A 16,856-nucleotide genomic window follows, 5' to 3' on the forward strand; every position below is an offset into this window, starting at 1 on the left:
GGATATGACATGATGTCAAATATCGATGACTTCTAAGAATTTATGTGAGGCCATGAATGTAAGCCTTGCCCTGCCTTATCAATTATTGAGTTGGCCCTGCCACTCGTCTCTTTATTTGAGTTGGCTCTTGAAAAGGCCAAGCTATATGTCCTAGAGGGGGGGTGAATAGGACAATGCGAAATAAAAACTTATAACAGCGGAATAATAAAGAAAATGATAGCCAAATTAAATAACAATGCAGGAAAGAAAAACAACCTCAAAATTCAGATCTTGAGAGGTTGATACAAACGTTATTCTAAGGACAACCTTACACCAAAAACAGAGTTTATGGTAGGACAACCTCATTTCTAGAAAGGTCTTTGTATCAAGTCTCAAATCGAAGAGGAATACAAAAACAAATATGAACTGAATTGAAATAACTTGTAATTAAAGATGTATTGTTCTAGGGACAGCCATACACCATAAAAATGGCAGGGCAACCTTGCTAGAACAACTTTCAAATGAAATTGAAAAACAAGCTTATAAAGGAATAGCAGAAAGTAAATTCTAAGCTATTACAACATTCTCACAAAGCTTGAAATAATTACAACATTCACCACCATACATACATCCCACAAAAAGAATAAAAAAATTAAAAGAATAAACAACCACAACACAAAGGATTTATAGTGGTTCGCCTGTGTGTTCACCAACTGTTATCCAACAGCCACACAAAAAGCTACTCCACTCCTAATATCCTCACACAGGGTATATTAGCGTTCACTAAAAATAGGTTTTCCCAGGTTCACCCAAAACCCTAACAATTGTGTCTTTATATGTGGGCTTACACAATTAAAACCCCACTTCTGAGTTTTCCTGGCTCTCCTCAAATAACCAAAATAACAAGATTTTTCTGGCAAATCTTGAAAGAAACCAAAATAATAGAAAGGAATTTACAATATGTAAAATACCTGAATATCTCCTTCGTTGTAGCAGCCGGTAGAACCAAATCAAAGTAGATGATTGAATGTCCAAGTTCAATGTCCAGGACTCGATTACAATGGTTCTAGTTCTAATAGATTTTAAATTAAACCAAATAGGGCTTGCCTTAATTGATTTTGATTCCAAAGAAAGGGAATAACAATTCCTCTTTTCAAATCGGATTGGAATAGCCGAAACAAAATCAATTAAAATAAAGCTAAGGAAAGAAGATATTAAATAAGCACACTTAGCTTAAATGGAGCACAAAATTATCTCTCGAAGTTCGACGAAGATTGGCTTGAATACTATAATTAAATCGATGATTTCTTTTGAATTCGTGCTCTATTTATAGGTGAGAAGATCAGGTCTTCGACTGTCTAGAGTGCTCTTCGACTAGTCGAAGCCATAACAGATATTTGAAAGATTAGGCGGGATAAGCGCGACCGTTCTACGATCGGTCGTAGCCCTCCTACGATCGGTCGTAGGTCACCTATGATCGGTCGTAGGTTTCCTTCGATCGGTCGAAGAACAAAAGTTCGCCGGACTTCGAGTCGTAGATTCTATGTGGTCGAAGATCGATCGACACTGCTCCTACGATCGGTCGAATGCATTCTGGACTAGTCGAAGGCTAACAGATTTTATCCTAATATGTAACAAACTTACGATTGGTCGAGGATTTTCTTAGTCTGGTCGAAGCAAGTCTAGGACTAGTCGAAGAAGCCTTAGGACTAGTCGAAGAATGTACCAATCACATGTAAAATAACATTCGGTTTATGTATCCGAAATGACCTACTTCTAAGGTCATCCTATGGTCAAACAAACCTCAATCATGAAGTATGGACATTGAAACAAGAGACCATGAAGAATGAGCCTTGAAGTCTTGATGAAGATTAAACCTTGAAGTAGCTCAATCTTGAAAGTGGCTTGAGTTTCAGCTTGAGTCTTGATTTCAGCTTGACTTTCAACTTGAGTCTTGAGTTCAGCTTGAGTCTCAACTTGAGTCTTGCCTTGTACTTTCTTTTCGGCTTGAGTCTTGTTTTGTGAGCAGCTCTTGCATTCAAGATCTTGAGTTTTGTACTTAAGAGCTTTGCTTGATGTGAGCTTAGCTTGTTCATGTATGTTGATCCTTGAGAGAGCTTCACTTATGCAAGTTATATATAACAGAGTATAATAGTGATTTTGGCACTACAAATTTGACAACACATAGGGATAGAAACTATAGCACTTACAGCTCTGCCACTCGTCTCTATATTTGAGTTGGCTCTGCTACTCGTCTCTTTATTTGAGTTGGCTCTGCCACTCTTCTTTTGTTGAGTTAATCATTGTCACTCTTCTCTTATTATATTGGTCATTGCCACTTTTGTTGAGTTAACCCTTATCACTTTTCTCTTTATTATGTTAGCCTTGTGCCGTCCATCTTTAAGGCTTGGGCATGTGTCTCGCTATTTCAGAACCTCCTTGATTCAGTTTATATTCTTTATAAGTACAAATGATGTATTAAGAGGTATCACAACTAGTGATTCAGATATCTTATCATGGACATAATGCGTTACGAGTGCAGCCCTCTTAGTCAACACTTAATTCCGTGGGTTGGTTGGCATGGTGCACAATCGATATATGTAAATCGGCATACATGTTACATCAACTTTTCAAAATTGGATATCGCAAATAGTCGCTCTATGAATACATCGTGTTACGTAAATTCTTTAACTGCATGTTATGTTGCCTTGAGATGTTTACGTAAATCCACGTTAGCGTTGGTCATGCCGGCGAATATCTGTAGTTATGGGATGCGGGTCGAACCGGATTTTCTATGAATTATATTCCACATTATGATGATCACTACGTATGATGAGCCACACACACTATGCTAGGCATGCATCTCATGTAGGTTGTTTGCGTATACTGATATCTCATGTATTAGTGGACTACGAGACATATCAATACCCTTACTTTACTTTTATAAATCTCTTGAATTATTTTTAATCTTAAAGGATAACCTTCACTATGAGTAGGGCATTGACCCTCTCTCAACCGTACAGATTATACAGATGACGTATAGGTTTAAAGACTTCGAGGGCCCGCTTCCTGTAGAAGACTATGCTAAAAGAATTCGAAGCTAGATTATTCAATCAGATTTGTACTTCCGCTGCGAACTCGATGAATGTAATAAGCTTCCATTGGAAAGGCCTTGATTATTCCTTTTACTCTAATGATATATAATCAATACAGTTAATTTTATTCTTGTGAATGTTACCTTCATGAATGTATTTAGATGTAAACAAACGAAAAAAAATAGGGTGCGATTTCAGAGCATTCAATTGTACATTATTAACACCCAATTTCCTCAGGCACGAGTACATGCTCTAGTCGTGAAAATTCAGGATGTTACACTGTGCTTGGTTTTGAAGCCATCTTTTTTCTCTTTAATATGACTGGAAAATCCGAACTACTTCATGCACCTTTACTTCATCTAGTAAAAGGTGATCCGATTGGAAATGCACAACATATATCCTTAGACTAAGCTCAATGGTGGTCCTATCGAAAATACACAACAAAGATCCATAAATAGTATCAGAGATCCACAGATAGTATTAGAGATCCACAGACAGTATATGAGATCCACAGATAGTATATGAGATCCACGGACAGTATCGATCATCCACGAATAGTATCGAAGATCCTCAGATAGTATCAATGATCCACAAACAATATCGGAGATCCATAAACAATATCGGCAATCCACATATAGTATCAACTATTCACAGATAATATTGAAGATCCATAGATGGTATCAGCGATCCACAAACAGTATCAGCGATCCATAGACAATATCAGATATTCATACAATAATATAAGAGATCTACAAACAATATTAGAGATTCACAAATAGCATTAGAGATCCACCTACAGTATAGGAGATCCACTGGTAATACACAGACAATATTGGAGATCCAGAGACAATATCGGTGATCCACAAACAGTATCGAAGATCCAACGAGCATAAGATTACCACAATCAAACTTATAATGAGGGAGTTATGGCCGTTTTCATGGTATTCCTTTCACTCTCATTTCCAAGTGTGATCCATGCCATGATGAACTTCGGGCCCAATTATAAGCTATCAAATGTTGTCCAAATGAGATAATTCCAAAGCCATTTAAAAATCCATCAAATTATCATTTTAACATTCATAAGATCACCCCAACTAAACCTGTAACGAGGGCTTTATTACCATTTTTGTGGGATCGCTCTTACTCTCATTTCAAGGTGTGATCCATGCCACAATGAACTTTAGGCTCACTTTTGGGCTATTAAATGGTGTCTAAATGAGATGATTTCAAAGTCAGTTGAAAGTTCATCAATTATTTTTCCAATGAGCATAAGATCACCCTAGTTGAACCTATAATAAGGGAGTTAACCATTTTTATAGGATTAGTGACCCACAATGAGTATTGGTGACCCACAATAAATATTGCCGATCCAGAGTATCAATGACCCGCAATGAATATTTATGATCCATAGTGAATATTGATGATCCACAATATAACATACATCCATTTCAACATTCATCAATTACAACATTCATCCATTTTAACATTCTTGCATTACAACATTCATCAATTTTAACATTAATGCATTACAACATTCATCCATTACGACAGTCATCCATTACAATATTCGTCAATTTCAAAGGCTCCCATTATTTATATTTTTTAAAAAAATAATTACAATATCTTTCATAAACTCCCACCATTTGTACAAAAAAAAAAAAAATCCTATAAAGGGGGACCACAATACCCTCCCTTTCACAAGCTCCCACCATTGATAAAAAATAAAAGCCAATATTATCATAACCTAAACCTAAATTTGATCACCATAGCTTTTACGTCGAAGAGTGTGGCAGGAAATCTTAAAGAAAAACACTCAGAAGCTTGCTAAAATAAATGGAATAATGCTGGATACAGGTCGAAAGCTTATCGTAGTGGGTCCTACGGAGGTGAAAATAACGATCCTAATGACCTTCTAGGTGGTGGTCCCCTCACTTAAAAAAAACTTCTAAAAAAATGAAATGTCTTAGAAAATTTAGTTTGGTCCTACATATAGGTTTTCAAATTGCTTTTGTGAGGATTATTGTGACTTCTTGGTGAAATTCACTCCAACTATTAGCTTGGTGAAACAAATTCAGAGTACAACTTCGAGAATGAGGGTAGAAGACATTATGTAAGACCCGTATCCTAGCCCGTACTATTCCTTAAGCTTTCACGGTCCTCCCGGTCGAATTCCGGCAACCCACGACGCGTAGATAGTATTTGCGCATAACCACGAGTCGTATCCCGTATTTTAGAGTCGGCTCGACCCAAGATTTGTACCCTAGCGACCACGCTGTCACCACGGTTCCGATGCCGCATTAAGTTTAAGGAAACACCACGCATTTGCAATCCCAAGAGAATGTCCCATCAATCACATTAATCTCATCAATCAAGTACACATCACACATCAATGTTAAATACAACACCCCTCCCTCAAGTCAACTCTCTCTTACAATAAGTACACATCCATCACCCATCACCCATCTCTCACCCATCACACCCCATCACTCACCCATCCCTCTCTCTCTTACACCTCTCTCTCTCTCATCTCTCTCCCTCATTCTCCAAGCAACCCACGTCCACGCTCCATGAGAGAGCTTGGTGTAGCCGACCTTCCTACCCTCATCACCTTACATCTCCACTGTCCAACCTCCATCATCCTCCATCAATGTTGGAGCTTTGGAGCTAAAGGGTCCAAGGAGTCTAAAAGAAGCAAGAATGGTGGGTGATCAACCATTGGATTTCATTTCTTAGGGCCCACTTATGGTGGGACCCATCTTGATGTATGTATTGTATAGGGGGGGGGGGGCATAGTGGCGGGGCCCCTCCTTCATCCGTCTCTCCCTCTCTTTCTCTCTTTCTCTCTCTTCCTCCCTTTCTCTTTTTTTGTTGTTGTTGTTTTTGATGTATGGCCCACCTGATGCGTACATTATATCCATGCCATCCATCACGGTAGAGCGCATCTAGATGTATTATCCACACCGTCTAGTGGACAAGCCCACTATGATGTATATGATCCACACCATCCATCAAATCTGGACGGTGAGACCCACTTGATGCATGTATAAAATCCACACTGTCCATCCACTTGCTGGACGTGATGGACAGTGGAAAACCCCCCACCTTTGAATGGGTTTTATCCGGGCCATCCATCCTTGGACGTGGCCCACATTGATGCATGCTTTCTTTATCTACACCGTTCATCTGTTGGGACCAACAGTTACAGCTGCTATTGTAACGTCAGTAGGCCTTGGGGCCCACCTTTTTTTTTTGATTTGTTGTATATCTCAGCTGTCCAACAGGTCTAGACAATGGGTACCCACTTGCTGGGTTAGTGGATTGGCTGATGTACCTACAAAGCTAATAGCTGCTATATCGATGTTAGCACGATCAGAGGGTCTGATCATGTTGTATCTACACCGTTCATGTGGGGCCACCTTGATGTTTGTGGTCTATCTAGACCGTCCGTACATGGGCCCCACGTGATGTACATGTTTTCTCCAAGCCATCCATGTGGGGGTGGGGCCCACCTTGAGATACACAGCTGGAAACGGATTTGCTAGAGTGGTTTTAAAATATATATATATATATAATAATAATAATAATAATAATAATCATAAATATATATATTATTATTATATGCGGTGGGCCTCACCTGCTTGGAAGGGATTGGCTAGTGCATCTCACACCAGCTATATATCTGCTGTAGTGACGTCACTAGCTTTTGTGGGACCCACCGTATGTGTTTATCCCACCCGTCCATCTGTTCATCTAGCTGATGGGCGTGGGTCCACCATGATATAAATGTTTTACCCACTCTATCCAGTCCATGGACATGGACCACACCGTGATGTATGTTTTGTGTTTCAAGCCGTTCGTGCCTAGACGGTTCTGTGGGACCCCACCATGTGGTATGCATTTCATCCACACCGCCCACACATCTGGACGGTGTTGGACAATGTTTGGATGGTGTTGATTCACATAGACAATGTTTGGATGGTGCTGATTTACATGGACAATGTTTGGACAGCGCTGATCATCATTAGTGGGCCATGTGCCCCATGGAATGATTGTGTACAGTGATACACATGTTGCACCTACAACTATTGAAATGATTTTAGATGTAATCCAAGCTCCCATCTGTGAGGCCCACCTTGAAGTATTTTTGTGGCCCATCCGTTAGGCCCACCTTGAAGTATTTTTATGGCCCATCCGTTAGGCCCACCTTGAAGTATTTTTGTGGCCTATCCGTCAGGCCCACCTTGATGTATTTTGTGGCCCATTTGTTAGGCCCACTTTGATGTATTTTGTGGTCCATTCGAGAGGCCCACTTTGATATACTTGTGGCCCATCTGTGAGGCCCACCTTGATATATTTGTAGCCCATTAGTGCGGCTCATTGATGCAGCCCACTTGATGTGTATGCGGCCCATTGTGACGTATGTGGCCCACCGTGATGCGCCCAATTGTGACATATGTGGCCCACCGTGATGCGGCCCATTGTGATGTGTGTGAGGCCCGATGTGTTGTATATGAGACCCATGTGTAGGGCCCACATGCTGTGTATTCGAGGCCCATATGCATGGCTCAGCTATTGTGTATATAAGGCCCACGAGTGAGGCCCATTGTGATATACTTTCGGCTCATATGATGAGGCCCGTTATGATGTATTTCTGGCCCATTTGGTAAGGCCTGCTATGATGTATTTTCGGCCATGTGATGCGGCCCATAGTGATATATATAGGGGCCCATGTATTGCGGCCCATTGTGATATACATGAGGTCCATGGGTGAAGCCCAATGCGATGAATGTGTGGACCGATGTAATGTGTGATTTCACTATAATGTATGAAATGATGTTTATGTGGGACACTTCTTGGAAGCAATGTTGGTTGAATGTCCACATTATTGGGTAATGATGGTTGAATGTCTATATTGATGGGCAATGATGGTTGAATGTCCACATTGTGACCTTCCCTTAGGCCTTATTAGACCCATTTTCACCGATTCCGATTGTCGAGGCCGATTCTGATTGTTGAGGCCGATTCCGAGGCCGATTTCAATTATCGAGGTCAATTGTTGAGGCCCTTGTGATACGGCCCACTTGATGTATATGAGGTCTATGTGATGGGCCCATTGTGGTGCATTTGAGGGCTAGGCGATGAAGCCCATGGTGTTGTATATTAGGCCTATGTGAGAGGCCCATCGTGATGTATATTAAGCTCTTAAATAAGACCCATGGTGTTGTATATTATGCCCTTGTGCGAGGCCAAGGATCCACTATATGTTAGGCTCTATGTGGGCTATTCCTTGGAGGCAATATTGGTTAAATGTCCACATTGTCGAGGCCGATTGTTGATGCTAGTTGTTGATACTGATTATGAGTATGTGACAGCATAACATCATGATACATGCCCATACGCATCATCTGTATGTTTCTATGAGATGTGGTTGATCATTGCATATGTCATTGAGCAGGTTGTTATGAGACTCCCTGATAGGCGGAAGTTATCTCACATGAGCGCACGGTATGCACAGGATTGATACATGACTGGATTGTATGACTCATGAATCTTGCATTGTGTGTTGAGATTACTATACGCCCTAGCGACATTAAGGCTGTAGCCTCCACAGGCATATCATGGATGGCCAGATGGGACACCGAAAATATGTTACCAGCATCGGGCTACCATAGATGACCCTCGGTAAAAATCTCTAAACCTCTGAGGCTAGGAGACGCCCCAACGTCAAGACCGAGTGGATATATGAGCGCGTGAGGGCCGTATACTAGTAGGCCGCGTCTCCCACTGTGCCGTGGTCGGTTAGGAGGGGGTGTGGCTTTACCTACTCGAGAGTAGGGGGCATTGCTAGGATGAGTTTTTTCAGCTCGTGAATGGGTCTGCTATGGACGTGCCGGGTAAATATTGGCTGACTACTAGTCAAGGGAATGGTGAGGTCGTTTCCACTTGCATGGTCGAGCATTAGTGGGCAACGATTTGCATGTAGAGTGTATTAGACTTCGGTAATGATCCCAGAGAGAAACCGTACTGATACGTGGACTTATCGAGTAAGAGTTGTATATTCATTCATTCATTATCCACTCGGGTTAGTGGTGTGCAACTAATTATTGTGTATCTTCGTAATGGCAAGGATTTCGGTTGGGCATGCGACTAACCTGAGATCAGGAGTCTACTACATTAAGTCTAGCTATCCAAATTTATGTATGAGACTGGTTTGGATAGAAGTCCTTTGTGATGGACCCCATAGCTTGCGATATTATGTACTATCATCCCGACTTCACTCCAGCTTGGTCATTTCATTCGCACCGCATATTGCATTGTATCATCAGCATCTGATATTTAGCTTACTGTCCCCACATTGATAGCTGATCTACATTGCTTCATCAGTATATGATATTGTTTTTATTATATTTTTTCATCGCATAACTTAGATAATGCTGATGGTATTTATGGGCTTATTAGCATGTTTTCACACTACTCTGAAATCGTATGATTTATGATCTTGCCAGTATTTCTGATATCGTATGATTATGGGCTTATCAGTATTTCCGCTTATTCTGATTACTCTGATATTGCTTAAATGACACTTACCTTGTGCACACACTTTCACCACCCACTAAGCTTTTTATAAGCTTATGCATGATAGATGCGTGCAAGTGGCGTTAGGTTGCAGCAGCGTTAAGCTTGGAGCATGCAGCGGACCTCTGGAGCTTTGATTTTGTCATATGTATTTCCCTTTCAATACTGTATTCAAATATTTATATTAGTGGATATGTGATGATGATGTTGCCTTTGTGATTTGGATAAACTTGTGGTTATGCTTATTACCAGTTAAATGTAAGTTGGAAAATTCTCCTTGTAGGATCCCAGGATCGGAATCTGTTGTATGGACGTTAATAGCTGAAAATGGGGTACTACGGAGGCTGTCGGCACCGGATTCAGCGATTAAGAATTTTGTGAGCCCGGTTTCCGAGTTTGGGGCGTGACAGAGATGGATTGCATTAGAGAAAATAACTACGAGAGAAAGGCCATCGATATCTCTATTTGGGGCAACAAATATCGTGGATGAAGATGAAATCAACGTCTTTTGATGTATCAGGATGTCTAGAATAAAATGGATGGATAAGATCTCCCAAGGATCATTGTTTAGTGGAACTCATAATCTTACTTTTGAAAAATGCTTTTTAACTTATAATACAAGCTATATGGCTTGGGGGGCAGTTGGGAGAAGAGTATTTTTGTCTTTAAAAAATAAAAAAAAAATGCCATTAGGGTTTTTAAAAAAAGGTTTACACAAGGGAGGCCAAAATCTTAATTCCATCGATGGGCCATTGTCATATAAGACCGAGAATCCTCGTTAAAAACCAGGGAGGACGTACAGGGTCCCTACATCTTCTGACATCAACCACCCTTATAAAAATTGTTGTCTAAGTAGTTTCTACAGATTCCTTCCGATCGGAACCGAAGGTGATCAGATCCAAAAACTCTAACCCTACTCTCTCTCTCTTTCTCTCTCTGAAGAGGCAGCAGCAGCTGCTCTCTTCCCCAATCCTTTTTCTTCAATGGCTGGAACGAGGACGGGTCGTGATCGTGAGATGCTGGATTCCATCTATTCCGTCATCGCACTCGTCTTCATCCTCGTCGCTTGCGTCGAGCTCTGCGATGCTGCTACCGTCGTTGACGTCTACCGCCTGATCCAGTACGATCTCGCCGGAGCCCCCTTTGGGTCCCGTCTCGCGGGCCTCAACCACCACGCCGGCTCGTTGCCCTTCCCCCTGGGCGCCGATCTCTCCCGCACCGTCGTCATGGTGCCCGTCCGAGAAGTGAATCTCACTTCTCTGAGAGGTACTTTGACTTCTTGCTATTTTCCTGGCTGTGTTTCGATGTATGGTTGACTTAGATTGCGATAATTCGGTTGCAATGAAGTGGTATTGAATTGTCATGGTGGCTTCGGTCTGGCCTAATTGGAAGCTTTTAACTGTTTATAGGAAAATATTGGAATTGCTTTTGTTTCAAGTTCCAACTTAAAATGGATGAAATCAGGATTTCTGACTGGTCACTTCTGTGCGTTTGGATGCACTAACTAATTGCATTGATAATATTAGTCTAATAATATTTAAGTAGTCTAATTGATTTGGGGACTAATATTTAAGTAGTCTAATTGATTTGGGTTTCTCCCTCTGCAAGTGATTATGTTTTCTCTCTCTCTTTTTTTTTTTTTATATATATATATAAAAAAAAAAAACCTCATATTACTTTTCATTTCCATCCTTGTAGCTTCTATGCACACATATAACCCCAAGTGAGACAAACACTACCTAAAATCTCAGCCCTTAAAATTGTCTAATCTAAGCCCATGCTTTTTTTTTTTTTCTTCCCCTTTAAAGAACAAAAGAACTGTTTACTGTAGCACATGATTTTAGCACGGCTAGTGGTGCATTACCATAGCATATATTTCTGTGAACCTTTTTCAGACAAAAATATTGAGGGAACTACTAAAATCCTAAGGAATGTAAATCAACCCCTTTTAAGATTGTAGGCACGTTTAGGGGTTGTCTTGATGCCTGTAAATTTCCTCAAGTGTTTAACACTTCACTTGTAGTGTTTGGATTGAAAAAAAAGAGGCTGTAAAGTGTTTACCAACTCTAAAGTATTTACACCAAAACCCTCTTTTTTTTTTCATATGTTATCGTAAATCCTACTTTTCCCTTTAGAGCCTGTTTGGATAGGGTGAATCCTAAGGAGTTTACCAACCCTAAAGTATCTACACCAAAACCCTTTGTTTTTTTTTTTTCCATATGTATCTAAAATCCTACTTTTCACTTTAGGGCTTGTTTGGATAGGGTGAATCCTAAGGAATTGTGAGGAAATGAAAAGGGTTTTCCTTGATGGGACAGTTTCACCTGATTGGAAATGTTAGCTTATTATGAAAAGGTGTTTCCCCTTCCACCTTTTGGGTTGAAAACAACTTCACATCATTTCTCTCTCCAATTGTAGAGAGGAAAATGCTTGCGTACCTCACCTAGTTATCTACAGGTGGTTACTTCTCTAACATGGGGAAGAAAACTTAACATGCATGAAATCCACCCCATCCACCAGGTATGCCACCCCTTGTTCGGCCTTGATCCCACAAATCAGGTTGATTCAACACTCACGTGAGCCACTCCATAAAAATACGCCTAAAACTTCTAAATTCACATGGTATGGCCCACTTGAGTTTTGAAAACTATGATTTTAGGTAATTTTCTCATCCTGAAGAGGCGCAATAGATGAATGGATTGGATGGCATATAAACATGATTGCTGTGGACCACCATAGCATGGGTATGTATGTGTATGCCACGATTGTGTGCACCATAATGTTTTGGGTTGGATTTCCACACTTTCACATGCCAATCCAAACAAATAAAAGGGAAACCAAATTATATTTCCACAACAAATGTTGCGCAAAACAAACAAGCATAAAGGTGTTTCCTTGCCTTTGTGATGATCTCAACTTTTCCTCTTCTTCTGTTAAGAAGTTGTTTTCCCTTCCGATATTCTGTTTTCTACCAATCCAAATGTCCTCTTGCAAAAGTGATTATATGCCAACAAAAAAAATAAATAAATAAATTAAAATCCTCTATAAGAGGAGATGCACACAGCCAACCTTCTCAACATTTCTCTCTCTCTCACACTCATTCACGCTCCTCTCAATGGCTCCCCCCTCCCCCTCCCCCCCTTTTTTCTCCCACACGAAGGTCATTTGAATTAGTGGGCCTCCGGGTGATGATTGGTTTAGCATAAGGATTGGCCCAAGTATTTATCGAGATAGGCTTCATCCATATATTATATCAAGCCTTTTATGTGATTTAAAGATTCTGGCGAGATTTACTACTTTAAGCTTTGTTTGGTGTGAATACTAACTTTCTACTTGGTAAACACATAAAACTGTTTAGGTGTAAACACATTACCACTTAAAGCCAAAGATGCCAAAATGTAAAAAATTCACTTGTGGAACTCTTACAAGCATTGTTCGGAATGTCTCCGATATTATTGATAATATCCCCGATATTATCTTTATCTCCAGCTCGGCCATGCCGATACATTGGTGGTATTAGAATTTCTAGGTATTAGCTATATATTGCTAGGTACCGCCAATGTATCGATATCGCGAGTGTATCATTAATATCTTTGATTGTGTAAGTTCCTCGTGTCGCTTATATCGCCAATGTGTAGGCAATATTTCGATAATATATTGCCAATGTATCGATATCGTTAAAAATTTGTTGATTAAAAAAAAATTCTATTTCAATTTTTTTTTTTTTTTTTATGGGTGCATGGATGTATGATGAAATGCATGTTTGTATGTGTGTATATGTATGCATGCATGGATGGATGGATGGATGTTTGTGTGTGTGTGTAACTCTATGTTTGTGTGTATCAGTGTTTTAAATAGCGGTAGCGCGTTACGTAGCATTCAACCTTCTGTAGTAGTATAAGGTACATGATACTTAATTTTTTGATTTAAAAATAGGAAAAATATGATAAATAGTAAGAAAAAAGAATAAAAATTCCTAAAAGATGATTCTTTTTTTCATAAGCATGTTTAATCAAGTTATTAATTATCATTTATCAAAATCCAATACAAATATAAACCAAATCAAATCATTATCACATCAACAACTTTATAGGCAAACCACTTTAATTAATAATGTCTAATTGAAACCACTAATCACAAGTATGAAAAAAAAATTAAAATTCCACAAGTTGAGAGTATCAAGTACAAAATACAATTGTCATTTATAAAAACACAATGTACGCTATATACGCGACGCATACGGTACATACGCTATGCGTACACTATGCATACGCTACAACCCCTGTAGCGTATGCTATTTACTAATGCTATGAAGCATCATAGCTACACTACGCTATGGATGCTAGTACACACACACGTGCATATCTGTGCGTTTATGTGTATGTGTGTATGCACGCATGCATGGATGGATCATGCATGTGTGTTTCTATGTATGTATGTGCATGCATGGATGTATGGATGGATCCACCATTTTCCTTATGTTTACTCAATGTTTCCCTGGTTCAACGATACATGCTTTTAGGCCCCATTAAAGTGGAACTTATTATTTGATTCCTAAATATGCAAATGTGTGTCTTTTCACTATTATTTGATTTTTAAATTTCCAAGCGTGTATATTTTAACATCTCTTGAAGTATCATTAAAAAATTCCACCATTTTCCCTATGTTTCTCTAATATTTTCCTGAGTTAGCGTTACATGCTTTTAGACCCCCACTAAAGAGAAACTTATTATGTATGCATCTTTTTTGCAAATATTTGATTCCTAAATATACAAATATGCCTATTTTAGCATCTCTTGAAGTTTCATAGAGAAATTTCACCATTTCCTCGCGTTTCCTCATTGTTTCCCTCAATCAGCTATACATTTCTAGGTATCAGTGATAATATCGGCGATATCGATACATGTTTTCGTATCTGCAGCCAATGATACATGTAACGATATCGATACTACGAAAACTGCTTAGTGAAGTGTTTACCGCTTAAAATTTTACAAGCATCCAAATGAACACTTAATACATGCGGCGATTTCCTTTTGGATCCACACCTTCAACTCACTTCTAGAAATTATTAGGCCTACATTATGTTCTCTTCGTTGGTAGGGGTTTGACCTTGTTGAATTTTGTGATCTTTGTACATTGAGGATGATCATTCAATTATTTGTGGCTAGATCTTTGTACTATGAACCCTAAAATCATACTCGCTCCTTCACGTAGCATCATTTGTTATATATAAATTGAAAAGTCACCAAGTTGTCTTGTTTTTGATTGTTAATGAAGTGGGTCACTAGACCGTAACAGACCTATAGGGAACAAGTTGGGGTGAGTCATAGTGGTTATGGTTTCTCCAAGTCAGTTGTAATATGAAATTGCAGTTTAAAACCATGTTTGGCGTGGGATGCACACAAAATTTCACTATCCTTTTCAAACATGTAGGAATTCTTCTTCCATCGACACCATATTCACCAACCTCATCATCAAACCCTCCATCAATGGAAATGGATACCATGCTACTTGATTAGGCTGAGACATTCTCTTGGTATCCGTCTTCAACTTCTACACCATCACCTTCGATAAGTTTTTTTTGCAACCATCAATGTCGCTCACCAACTTGCATCATCTATCCCTTTTCTTTTTTTTTTTTTGGGGAGAGATCACAACAATTTATTAAGAAAGCGCGCCAAGTGCGCAAAAGAATACAACCAAACTACAAAGCAAAGAAAGAGGAGAGATCTATAGATGAAACATCTTTCATACAAGTGCCCCAACTCATTAAAATCATCTTAATCTACCTAATAACCTCCTAAATTGAAGGGCTTTTGTTCTGAAATACCCTCCCGTTCTGATTTCCCCAAATAACCCAAAAAACCCCCAAAAGGAGCACCCTCCAAAGGATCTTGCCAACTTTCCCCACTCCCTTGTGCCACGCACACGTAAGCTCCACGATCGAACTCAGCATGACCCAAGCAACTTGGAATAGATTGAGGAAATGCTCCCAAACTTCACAAGCATAGGAACAATGAATGAAGAGGTGGTCGACCGACTCCGCTACTTCTATACACTTGAGGCAAATGTTGGAAAGAATAATAGATCTTCTTTGTAAATTGTTGATAGTAAGCACTCACTTTTTACTAATCACCCAAACGCTGCCACCCAAGGGAGAGCTCCATAGTACCAACAATGGTACGGGAAGGAGAGATTACTAGCTGATTTGTGCATTAGCTGATAAAAAGATCTAACTGAAAGCCAACCGGAGTTATGGTTGACCCATATCAAGGAGACGTCTTCCTCAACCACAAGAATTCTATCCTTTAAGAGACAAAGGAGCCTTGCCATCTCTGCAATCTCGTCATTTGACAAATTCCTCCAATGAGGTGGGGACCAGACAACCACGTTGCTGCAAATGTAGTAACAATCCTTCATCAAGACACCTTTATGCAGGGCGAGGCGAACTAAGGCAGTGAAGGAGTGGGAGAGGGGCCGGTCTTCACACGATGGATCAACCTAAAATCAAGTATGATTTCCTTTCCCCAAGAAGAAAGAAAAATACCTTTGCGAAACCAATGTTTCATTGAAGACATTGCCTTCCACAAACCAGAAACCCGGTATAAGGAGGCACATTTCACTCTCCAACTATCACTGCAAAGCCCGTACTTGGAGGTAACTATCTCCCTCCAATGTTTTCCTTCTTTATAACCAAGTCTCCAAAGCCATTTCCCAAAAAGAGCCGAATTCATCGATTTTAATTCCTTAATACTTGCTTCACCTTCCACAACTGGTTTGCAAACCTCTTTCCAATTGACAAGGTGAAACTTCGTTTTGGCTTCCAAACCTTGCCATTAGAAATCTCGTCCTAACTTGTCCAATCTATCAAGAACCGACTTCGGGCATTTGAATAGAGACATGAAATACACCGACATGTTAGAGAAGGTGGCCTTGATGAGCGTTAATTTACCTCTCAAAGATAAATATCTCCTCTTTTAGCTAGATAACTTCCTTTTAATTCTCTTAGTCACCTTGTCCCAAAGGTGCTAGGCATGTTTCACAATGCACAAAGGCAAGCCAAGGTAAAAGGAGGAGAATGACCCAAATTTGCATCCACACTCCTCTGCCAATCTTTAAAGCTCTTCCTTGCTCACCTGAATACCAAGCATTTCGCTTTTAGCGATATTAATACTGAGGCATGAAGCTGCTTTAAAACATACAATA

General features: G+C 39.8%; 1 protein-coding gene across 2 annotated transcripts in view; it reads left to right on the forward strand.

The window, feature by feature from the left end:
• Nucleotides 1–10,392: 10,392 nt before the first annotated feature.
• LOC131252116 (uncharacterized) overlaps nucleotides 10,393–16,856 on the forward strand; it is a 75,309-nt gene continuing 68,845 nt past the window's right edge. The window contains exon 1 of one of the 2 annotated variants that reach the window (XM_058253008.1): nucleotides 10,393–10,916. In XM_058253008.1, the coding sequence (XP_058108991.1) occupies nucleotides 10,634–10,916 (283 nt within the window). In that variant the 5' untranslated portion in view covers nucleotides 10,393–10,633. The remainder of the gene's footprint in view (nucleotides 10,917–16,856) is intronic. The other variant, XM_058253011.1, reaches the window with a different exon arrangement.

The sequence above is a fragment of the Magnolia sinica genome, chromosome 1 (assembly GCF_029962835.1).
Source record: "Magnolia sinica isolate HGM2019 chromosome 1, MsV1, whole genome shotgun sequence".
In the NCBI taxonomy this organism is placed as follows: domain Eukaryota; kingdom Viridiplantae; phylum Streptophyta; class Magnoliopsida; order Magnoliales; family Magnoliaceae; genus Magnolia; species Magnolia sinica.